Consider the following 11,836-nt stretch of genomic DNA (forward strand, 5'->3'; position numbering starts at 1 on the left):
TCTCAGACGCTTCCATTTCCGGTTGGGGAGCAACACTAGGGGGGGAGGAAGTGTCAGGCTCCTGGAGAGGGGAACAGGTAGCCTGGCACATCAATGTAAAAAAAGGAACTGGCAGCGATATTCCTGTCGCTGCAGTTCTTCGAAGACAAAACTGTCAAGCAAGGTTGTTCAAGTCAAATCAGACAGTACCACAGCCCTTGCGTATCTAAAGAATCAGGGAGGAACTCGCTCCAGATCCCTTTTTCTCCTGGCGAAGGAAGTTCTGCTATGGGCAGACGCAAGGCGCATCAAGATCCTGACAAGATTCGTGGCAGGGGTTCAGAATGTCAGGGCGGACCTTCTCAGTCGCCGAAATCAGATTCTACCAACAGAATGGACCTTGCACCAGGAAGTCTGTCAACAATTATGGAGATTGTGGGGACGTCCTCTAGTAGACCTGTTCGCTACATCAAGGACGAAGAGGCTTCCTCTGTATTGCTCCCCAGTTCTGGATCCAGGGGCAATTGCAGTGACGCGTTGCTCTGGAACTGGACAGACCTGGATCTTTACGCCTTTCCCCCATTCAAGATCATGGGGACGTAATGAGGAAGTTCGCAGCTTCAGAAGGGACAAGGTTGACTCTGATTGCCCCAATGTGGCCAGCAAGAGAGTGGTTACAGAGGTCATGACATTCCTTGTGGACTTCCCAAGAACGTTGCCCTGGAGGAGAGATCTACTCAGACAGCCTCACTTCAAAAGGTTTCACCAAAACCTCTCCGCTCTGGCTCTGACTGCGTTCAGACTATCGAAAAGTTGGCCAGAGCGAGAGGCTTTTCAAAGGCAGCTGCGAGAGCAATCGCTAATGCTCGAAGAGCCTCTTCAAGAGCTGTCTACCAATCTAAGTGGTCCTCCTTCAGGGCATGGTGCAAGAAGGAAGGAATTTTCTCTTCCACGACCTCTGTGAATCAGATAGCAGATTTCTTACTCTATCTAAGAAATGTGCAGAAATTGGCAGTTCCTACAATCAAGGGTTATAGGAGTATGTTGTCTGCCGTTTTTCGCCACAGAGGACTGGACCTCTCCGACAATAAGGATCTGCACGATCTCTTAAGGTCGTTCGAAACCACCAAGATTCCACAGGCAAGACCGCCCTCATGGAATCTAGATGTGGTTGAAACATCTGATGCTAAGTCCCTTTGAGCCTCTCCATGAAGCTTCTCTAAGGGACTTGACGAGAAAAACGCTTTTCCTAGCTTCTCTGGCGACGGCGAAGAGAGTTAGTGAAATCCAAGCGTTTAGTAGCCTAGTGGGTTTCAAGGGAGACAGCGCTGTCTGCTCGTTGAACCCTTCTTTCTTGGCTAAGAACGAGAACCCGTCTAATCCTTGGCCAAAGAGCTTTGAAATCAAAGGAATATCGAGTCTCGTGGGTCAAGAACCAGAGAGAGCCCTGTGCCCTGTCAGGGCTCTCAAGTTCTATGTGAATAGGACTAAAGAGATAAGAGGTCCCTCAGGTAATCTCTGGTGCTCGGTGAAGAGACCAGATTTGCCGTTGTCGAAGAATGCTGTTGCTTTCTTCTTGAGGGACGTCATTAAAGAGGCTCATTCATCTTGCCAGAAGACTGATATGAGCCTCTTTAAAGTGAAAGCTCACGAGGTCAGAGCCGTAGCTACTTCTCTTGCCTTCCAAAGGAATATGTCTATCAGAGATATTCTTGATAGCACCTTCTGGAGGAGCAATTCCGTATTCGCCTCACATTACCTCCGGGATGTGAGAACGATTTACGAGAACTGTAGTTCTTTGGGGCCTTACATTTCGGCAGACACAGTTTTGGGGGCTGAAGGTGGCTCTCTCCCTATCCCTTAGCTTAGTTAGGTTAGTTTATTGTGTTTTTGGTTGATGGTGAGATCTTCTGTGGAAATCTCCCATTCCTTAGTGTTAATGTCAGGGGTTTTTTGGTTAGTTGGTCAGGTGGTGGTCGGTTGCTGTGTTACTGCCATATGTTTGGCTAGATGGTCTTGTCACATTGTGGTCACGTCCCCGTTGACAGAGCATCCAGAGTGCACCAGCACTACGGGTCCAAACCTGGCTGGCAACTCTGATAAAAGCATAAGCAGGCTTTAAGTGACAGTAATCACATAGTCTACTTTGCTATCAGGTAAGGAACCAATAAGTTAATCTTTTATTTTAATTTAAGTTTCCTAAAAATCCTAGTCTGTCTCTACCCACCATCCGAAGGTGTGATTCAGCTATATATATATCTGACAGGTAAGTTTCATGAACAAAATGTTATTGTTATAATACAATTAAGTTTGTTCATACTTACCTGGCAGATATATATATATAGCTGTATTTCTGACGTCCGACAGAATTTCAAAACTCGCGGCACACGTAGTGGGGCGGCCAGGTGGTAGTACCCATTCCCGCCGCTGGGAGGCGGATATCAGGAACCATTCCCATTTTCTATTCATATTTATTCATGACCCTTGTCTCCTGAGGGGAGGAGGGTGGGCACTCTAATTATATATATCTGCCAGGTAAGTATGAACAAACTTAATTGTATTATAACAATAACATATTTATATAATCAGAAGTGACCCCGTATTCATATGGAAGAAGCCCACAGTGGCTGGCGTTCAGTGAGTGAATCTGGTTGCTCTCAGCAGGGAATGGGGATCAGGGATCAACTGTGAATGTGATAGATCTCTATTAAAATATAACTTGTGAAAAATTGACAAAGAGACAATCCATTGATGGTCCAAAGGTGTCATTCAAGTAACACCATAAGACGTAGTCTAAAGGACTGTCTTTCAAATGAGACCATAAGGTGTAGAACTAATGGACAGTCATTCAAATGAGACCATAAAGCATAGAATATAGCACTGTTATTCAAATAAGACCACAAAGTGTAGACTAAAGGACTACCATTCAAATGAGACCATAGGGCATAGACTAAAGGACTGTCATTCAAATGAGACCATAAAGTGTGGATGAGCACTAGTCCAACTATAAAGTATATTCGACCTCACATCAGAAGCAGAAAGGTCTTTTAGGTGACAATGGGTTACTTATAAATCACTTAAGAACCACTATCCTGCATTCCACTCGCTAACATTCTCCAAAATGGCATTGGTACCTGCATTTGTAGGCGTTTCAAAACCAAAAGACTTCAAATTTAAGAAGCAGCAAGAAGATGAGGCCACTCGGAGTGCTTGGTTCTCTCTAAATAAAACCTATAACCTTACACATCCAGTCTCTGGCCTTACTGAAGTCTTTTGAGTTATACACACTTGAAGTTTCTCTCTATAAAAAGTATTTAGTCATCAGTCCCTGGTGATCCACAGCAAATTCTCTAGAGTGCAAGATGGATTGTACAAAACTGCATGATCCTATCTGGTTCTGTTGTCAGATAAATAAAGCTGCGAGAAACAGGTGAGCCATTGGCATGTAATTTATCTACACCATATTTGACAGGCACACCAGAAGCAGGTGTGGCTTGCAATGGTCATGACTTTAAGGGGGTTTTTGAGACTGCAACTCAGCTTAATGAAGTCACAAGAATATACCACAAAAGTAGAAAGGACTTTAGACAGACCTAAACCATTAAATCCTGTTAACCTACTTGACATCTAAATTGGTTGAAAAGACCTGTCATTACCGGAAAGTGAGTGCTTTGGCAATCTATGATTGTTTGTCCTGGAGGCCTGTGTAAAAAGAAAAAAAAAAAGAAAAAGAAAAAAAAAAACTAACATACAAGAACTGAGATACCTGGTTGACAATAAAACCTGTACAGTATCCTGTATACATAAAGGTATGTACTGCAAATGCAGCAGGGAAGTGCATAGCACATCAAGTCATTAGCACTGGTAGTAGCACTAATGCCTGGCACTAGAAGTAGGTGAGAAATGTGTATCTTGAGAAATTCAACCACTAACATGAACAACAAGTCCTTAGTGTCAGCAATCTCAGTGTAATGGTTGGAGTGTGGACCTTCACATATGCACAAAAGACTGCTACACCTACCAAGAGTGGAAATGTACTACGACAATGAGGGAAAGGACTATGACTATCATGAACCAAAATTCTCTGGAAGGTCCTCCAGATGTTCATGTCTAGTAAGTGGTGTTGGGGTTTCATTTGTTGGTGCAATGCTGAAAACATGATTTTTTTTCCCCCCTTTTTTTTGGAATCCTAGACCTTTTCAGGCAGCTACAGACCAAAAGGTGGCTTAGCTGAAGAAATGGAAGGAACTCTTAAGAAATCTTTGTGGCAGACAACATGCCTTATCATATATATATATATAAATGTTCATAATGTCTCCATCAGTTGTACAAGTTACATTAAGCATCAAACCAGGCCTTACATATGCTACATACAAGGAAGTGCTGCGTGCATACTTCCCCTTAAAAAAACTACAAAGCAAATGAGGTCTCTATCTAGTCTGGCCATGAAACTCCTTCACTGCTTGCCAGCAGTTTCTATACACTTTCATTAAATCAATGAATATACAGAAAACCAACAATAAGCTGAAAACACGAGAAAAGTGTAAAATTTGCAACACTGGACATGAAACTCCTTCACCGCTTGCCAGCATTTCCTACATACTAACTTTATTAAGGCACTGAAAATACAAAAAAAGTAACAACTACAATGAGCTGGTAGACTGAAAAAAGGGTAACATTTGGAACATACTCGGCAATCGTAAGCATCAAAATTAAAATTAAAGCAGACAATATAATCATACCAAATGAATATGAAAAATAATCACTCCAATAAACCCGGAGAAAAAAATTTCTCAAGTGGCAAAAATGAGTTACTGCAACTTAGTGAAAGCACAAAAACTATCAAAAACACAAAATGTATAGTAGTAAAATGAAATAAGTAATGAATACTTCATGCAAGCCCTGAAAGGGTAATTACCTATGAAAATGAAGCTGAAGAATTGTAACATTAAGCATATTCACACTGACAATGGTATGAAAATTTGGTACTTCTTGCCAATTACCAAACCACCTTCAAGCAAAACACTTCATTTTTATTTTGACTTAAAAAGTACAAAATATAAGCATAAACCCTCAGCAAAGGAACCCTTCAGGTAGTGAAACACTAATAATGAAAAAACATTTTGTCTATGAGTATGTACTGTCAATCCCAGGATAAAGAACAGGTGTATTTGAATTGGCTTACTGACTTTGGAATTACGTATTTCAGCACACTCAGGACACTTTTGAATCCAGATATACAGATTAGGTGGGGACAATATTTGTACATGGTTCAAGAAAGAGCTGGTGACCACCTAAGTGATGGATGTGTAAGAAAACTCAAAATTTGGTAAGTAGTAAGACCAATCATTTTTCTCTGCCAATACGACCAAGATTAAGATTGAAGGCTGACACAAACCTCTCTGTTTTAACTAGTTGCACAATGAAGTAATTATAACTGTAGTCTTTGAAGTGGAAAAATGCTGAGTACTATACTCAGAGATATGAATATACACAATATTTCTGAATACATTAAAGACCTAAAGACAGATTAAAAGCAAGATAAATGGAAATATAGTGCAATCTAAATTATTTCCTGGTAGGTACCAGCATACTGGAAACCTAGTAAAATTTAATCATATTTCAGCTCTTCAAGGGCTATTTTTACTGATGAAAGAAACTATTGAAATAACCTGGAACAGATTAGCATCAATATAAAATATTAGAATAATTTTTTTTCGAGAAAACAGATCTGCTGTCGGCTCCACAGTTTCAAATTACGAGTTGGTTGGTGGAAATGGAAACGGAAAATAAAATCTAGGCCAAAGGCCAAGCACTTGGTCTTACAAGGTCATTCAGCATAAAATGGGGAAATTGAGAGTGAAAAGGTTTTAAAAGATGTAACAGGAGGAAAACTTCCCAGTTGAACTATAAAACAATTGTTAAGAGGGTGGAAAGTAAGATGGAAGAAAGAAAATATGAATGGAGGTATGTACAGTGAAGGGATTGAAAGGGGTTGGGGCTAGAGGCTGGAGGGATACTGCAGGGAACCCTGAGTAATGCCTACAGTGCATTATGTATGATGGATGGATTCCTGATGGTCCAGATAAAACTGCTACAGGTAATGCTCTTCTTTCATGAACATCAAGCTGAGAGCCTGGAGATCTTTGCTAACTGTGATTGATGTGGGCTTAACAGGACTGATGGGTTTGCTATGAACAAATAAACAATTACCTAATTTTATTAATGAAACCTTAGTAGTAATTGAAAAAGGTTGTGTCCTCTTCCCTTTGTTTTATTTTACAATATGTCTGCATAAACAGCAATTAGCATTGTCAAAACATTATTTGCACATTTGTTCTCTATTCACCTATTCAGCTTATCTGAGGGCAATAAACAAATTAGCAAACAATATGAGAATAATTGAAAAGCTGCTGTTATTCTGTAAACCACTCGGACAGATTATAAATGTATGGAGACACATAAATGACTAAAACCTACTTTGAAGCAAAGGTCAAGGAGAAAATATCTTTTACATACCAAGAGATCACTTTATTATAAAAATTAATAATCAATTCAAAGTTTACATAGAATGTTCCTGATATGGATTTCCCTGAACAATACGGTCCATGGCCTCAATAGGCATGTGGTCAATGTGTTCAACATGACTTATCTGTAAAGTCTGATTGACATCTGCAACCTGTTCCAACCCACTATTTGCAATCTCATCAATCTGTTCGACACATTCCTTGATTTCCGGCAATGGCTCCTGGACTTGCATACTTAAAGGGTCCATGTGTGAATCAAGAGTTTGTGGCAAAGGTTCACCGCTACTCGAACTGTCACTCAAAATATTACACTTGGATATCTTCTCCAGATCCATGATATCAACAAATGTGCCACCCTGTACAAGCCTCAAGTCCTCATTTCTGTCTCTTTGATGAATATCACACACATTCTCATCCTGCTCCTCAACTTTAACACTGCGATTAAGGCGTGCAGACTTTGCCCTTGTTCGAACTAGCTTACCTTTATTACGCCCTTTTCCACGCCCACTGCCACAATTCACTTTTTTCTTGGTAACAGATAATAACACAGGTTCAGCTTGTACCATTTTACGTGGCCTTCCCCGCTTCTTCCCAGTAGGAGGTGCACCACATTTCTTTAAATGTTTTTGCAAATACTGATTTGTTTTGAAATACTTCCCGCAACGACAACACGCATAAGGCCTTTCGTCTGTGTGAAGCTTGCGATGACTTCTGAGGTCTCCTTTAGACCGGAAAGCTGCGGCACATTCTGTACATTTATAAGGCCTTTCTCCAGTGTGAATACGGAGGTGTATCTGCAAAGAGGCATTCTGTGCAAATGCAGCTTTGCAAACAGAACAGGAAAAAGGTCTCTCACCCGTATGCTTGCGCATGTGATTCCGTAAATGTGTGCTCGTAACAAAAGAATCTTGGCAGATACCACATATGTAAGGACGCTCTCCAGTATGAGTCCGTTTGTGTCCTGTTAAATGTGATGACCTTGAAAAAGTCTGGCCACATTCTGAGCACATGTATGGACGTTCACCTGTATGAATACGTTTGTGAGCCTTTAGGTTGGAACTCTGGACAAAAGAGGCATTACACATTTCACAAGTGAATGGTCTTTCTCCAGAGTGGATTCTCGAGTGGGACTTCAAATTTGAAGAATTCGAGAATGTCGCACCGCAGGTGTCACAGTGATAAGTACGTTCCATCGGTGCCGCACGTGGCTTCTGCCGAGGCACTGGGGGTTGCTTTGGTTTTGGCTGCACAGCAGGAGGGATGATTTCTTGATGATGAACATGGGGCTGAGGCACAGGAATCTGCGGATGCTGAACGGGAGGGCTAACGAGGAGATTGTTGAATGTGTTGTAATCATACCATCCTGCATGCCCTCCTGTCTGACCAACTTGCATAAAGTGATCCATGTAAACACTATTCATGTTGACTGAGTTCGGAGGTAATGCCATTGTGCTAACAGATGACCATGTATCAGTTTGACCTCCTAGATGACATGTGTGACTCCTGAAAAAGAGAGTAAATATCAGTACATAATATCAGTGCATTATTCTATGTCTGAAAAATCCCAATCTACTGTGAATAAAAACTACAGCATTTTACAATACTATATGTACTGTGTAAGTAAGGTATGTGCGCATGTATTAAATAGGATTTTCCCTAACAATGGGTGGTTTTCTGCCACATTTGAAATTTTTGTACTGTACATTGCAGTAAAGTTAATTGTAAATGACTATTAATGACAAGAAAAAATACAGATAATAAACTAAAGAAACATAGTTCATGACTTACAGACTCAAAGTTGGTAAACTATTTAAGTAGTATATCTGCAATTCTTTATTTGTACTATGCAGTAATTGCAAAGTCCTGCAATCTTGGTGTGTATTACCATCAGTTCATAAATCACAGAAAACTAAGTTTTCTTTAAAGGGGGTAATTTGTAAACATCAGAAAGTTAAAATTAATGCTCATAAGTCTGGGAAAAAAATTAGGTTTCTTTTGAAAGGCAAGTTATTATACTAAGCATCTGATAAAAGGTTATACGTATGTAATGCAAATTATTATTATTATTAAAAATTATTAATTATTCAGAGGGTGATGCCTATTCATAGGGAACATGCCCACAGGGGCCACTGACTTGAAATTCAAGCTTCCAAAGAATATGCACTCAATAGGAAGTAGAGAAGGTAAAGGGATATACAGACAGAAGAGATCTCCCTTATTAAAAAAATAAAATAAAATAAAAATTAGACAAAAATGTATCAAAATGGAAAAAGAATAGCATTATGGTATTAACACATTGCTTCTTCACTTGAACTTTTTTAGTTCCAATTGCACAACTGTCACTACCTTGTTAAGCCTCAACTACAGAGCCAACTTTGCATGAGAATGATGTTTTAAATTACCTGGCAACATAACTGCAATGATCACTGATGCAGTCATGTGCAGACTCTTCTGTTCAGGAAGGTTTGTATACTTTGCAAAAGTAAGTAGCATTTTCAAGTTTAAGAGGCCTTTGGAATTACTTAGGAATCAATCAATCCAATTTCAATATTTTCCAGGACCAATGCGGTGAGGAAGAGAAAATATAAAGTTATAGCTGCATCTGCCAGCCAATCTACACTGCAAATCTGAACTATGACTATGTGGCATCATAACTTTTTAAAAGGTCAAGGTAAGCATTATAACTAATTCATGGCACTAGCAAACTTATCTGCTTACTTTGATAATCAATTTATACTCAAGTGTTGCAGAGAGCAGTTTTATGTAACAACATTTTGTATATAAGTGGGTCCATGGTACGCAGTACCATAACCTCAATGTTACGCAACTCGAGCTGCACAAATCTGGAACCTAACTAATTATCATACGTAAGTTTTTCAGACTTGCGAACATTTGCAAATCCTTGAGAAACCCTGCAAAAGTGGTTGTTTAATGTTTTATGTAGTTATAGGTTTTAAAGATTTTATGTGTAAAATACATAACATTAAATAATAAAACTAATTCTCTCTCTCTCTTTTACCGAGATGAGAACATTTTTATGGTATATGTTAAATGTATGTTTACTAATATTTTCAAATATTGACAAGGTTATGTCATACGTAATAATAATAATAATAATAGAGACTAAAGAACTAGCCAGCGATGACACATGGCTATGGCTAAGAGGGGAGAGCTCAAGAAGGAAACTGAAGGAATGATAACAGCGGCACAAGATCAGGCCCTAAGAACCAGATATGTTCAAAGAACGATAGATGGAAATAACATCTCTCCCATATGTAGGAAGTGCAATACGAAAAATAAAACCATAAACCACATAGCAAGCGAATGTCCGGCACTTGCATAGAACCAGTACAAAAAGAAGCATGATTCAGTGGCAAAAGCCCTCCACTGGAGCCTGTGCAAGAAACATCAGCTACCTTGCAGTAATAAGTGGTACGAGCACCAACCTGAGGGAGTGATAGAAAACGATCAGGCAAAGATCCTATGGGACTATGGTATCAGAACAGATAGGGTGATACGTGCAAATAGACCAGACGTGACGTTGATTGACAAAGTCAAGAAGAAAGTATCACTCATTGATGTCACAATACCATGGGACACCAGAGTTGAAGAGAAAGAGAGGGAAAAAATGGATAAGTATCAAGATCTGAAAATAGAAATAAGAAGGATATGGGATATGCCAGTGGAAATTGTACCCATAATCATAGGAGCACTAGGCACGATCCCAAGATCCCTGAAAAGGAATCTAGAAAAACTAGAGGCTGAAGTAGCTCCAGGACTCATGCAGAAGTGTGTGATCCTAGAAACGGCGCACATAGTAAGAAAAGTGATGGAGTCCTAAGTGGGCAGGATGCAACCCGGAACCCCACACTATATATACCACCCAGTCGAATTGGAGGACTGTAATAGAGAGAGAGAAAAATAATAATAATAATAATAATACTGTACTAATAATAATATAGCTGTAATTACAAAATTCGTATGTGATAGCATTTTTAAGAACTAAAATATCCTTTCCTTTATTTTTGGTTTAACTCGACAGAAGCTCGAAGTCTGAGCTGTCAAATGTCAATTTAATGTGACAGGTGGGGCAATGTTGCAATTAGCAGGTTAGTGGATTCTTTCTTTCTCTCATTTGTAGTTAATGGTAGATTTTTAAATTGATCTAACTTTACTTTAACTGTCTAGAACTGTAAATGCACCTTTCTAAAACTTAGACACATGCTGTATTAGTCCAAATAAAAAGCACTGTTTGTTCATGGAAAGAAATTTAAAAACAAAGACAAAGAGACAATAAAGTTCTTAAAAATGAGGTGGGGGAAGACTTCTAAAAATAGATCAGTCAGAAGAGGGAAAGAAGAGAGAAATAGTAGGAAGTTCCCGGTTATTGGGATCCGGTTTTATGGTGCTTGTATAGCAATGAAAATTGGCGACTTTTGGTGCTGAAATTTGACTATTTCCAGTTATCAGCGCCGATACATACCTAACAGAGGCTCCATTAACTGGTTACCAGCGCAAAAATCCAGTTATCGGCAATTTTTGGTTATTATCAAGCCGTCAGAATGGAACCCCCACCAATAAGTGGGGACTGGCACATGTAATCTTCACACACATTCCTAAATTTTTACCAACCATTTATACTTCTTTCTTTAAGGTAACGTATTAACATTTAAATGAAATTACAGTAACTTTAAATTCATTTTTAAAGTTAGCTTAATATACTTGGAAGCATGCTTCGGGTCATATTTAGTATTCTAACTCTAGAAATAAACCTTTATATATTAACATTTTTACAGACCGTGCCAAACTTATGCAAATATTTGACTTGCTTGAGAGGGGTCTGGAACCTAACTTTGCATAAGATGTAGGTATTACTGTAGATAGTAGTACAGGGTACTATGTTGTGTCATATATGAGTAGCTATAGTTACAATTTCTGACCTCATGATGGATGAAAATTATTTGAGTTGTGGCTTCTCATATATATCTGTAAACCAGGAGAAATGAAACAAAACTGTCCTTTCAGTGTACATACTCTCATGCCACTAACTACTTTATTGACTTGTGTCAAACTTCTGACAACATCAAGGTCATGTGGCATGTGGTATATAAAATATTTTAGGTATCACACACCTTAATAGCTACAGTATATGCTTTCCTCATTATTTCCTGTGTAATACATTACCTCTGTATGGTTTTCAGTCAGTATACAGTATATACATATATATTACACTGTTATGTTTGGCAAGGGCACCTATCACCCAATCCATGAGGCTAGCACTTCAAAAACTTAAAACATACTGCATAGTAGATGATCTATCTCGACTGAGG

At 39.2% G+C, this 11,836-nt stretch overlaps 1 protein-coding gene and 1 long non-coding RNA gene across 4 annotated transcripts in view; one reads left to right on the forward strand and one right to left on the reverse strand.

Annotated features, from left to right (window-relative positions):
- LOC135218419 (uncharacterized) overlaps positions 1-11,836 on the forward strand; it is a 99,016-nt gene that overhangs the window by 13,187 nt on the left and 73,993 nt on the right. Inside the window, exon 2 of the long non-coding RNA XR_010315318.1 lies at positions 9,065-9,177. This is a non-coding gene — a long non-coding RNA (uncharacterized LOC135218419). The remainder of the gene's footprint in view (positions 1-9,064; positions 9,178-11,836) is intronic.
- Positions 6,489-11,836, reverse strand: part of LOC135218392 (zinc finger protein 665-like) — a 25,014-nt gene continuing 19,666 nt past the window's right edge. For all 3 annotated transcript variants that reach the window (XM_064254704.1, XM_064254698.1, XM_064254690.1), the window contains exon 2: positions 6,489-8,009. In XM_064254704.1, the coding sequence (XP_064110774.1) occupies positions 6,542-7,954 (1,413 nt within the window). In that variant the 5' untranslated portion in view covers positions 7,955-8,009 and the 3' untranslated portion in view covers positions 6,489-6,541. The remainder of the gene's footprint in view (positions 8,010-11,836) is intronic.

The sequence above is a fragment of the Macrobrachium nipponense genome, chromosome 19 (genome assembly GCF_015104395.2).
Source record: "Macrobrachium nipponense isolate FS-2020 chromosome 19, ASM1510439v2, whole genome shotgun sequence".
Classification (NCBI taxonomy): Eukaryota; Metazoa; Arthropoda; class Malacostraca; order Decapoda; family Palaemonidae; genus Macrobrachium; species Macrobrachium nipponense.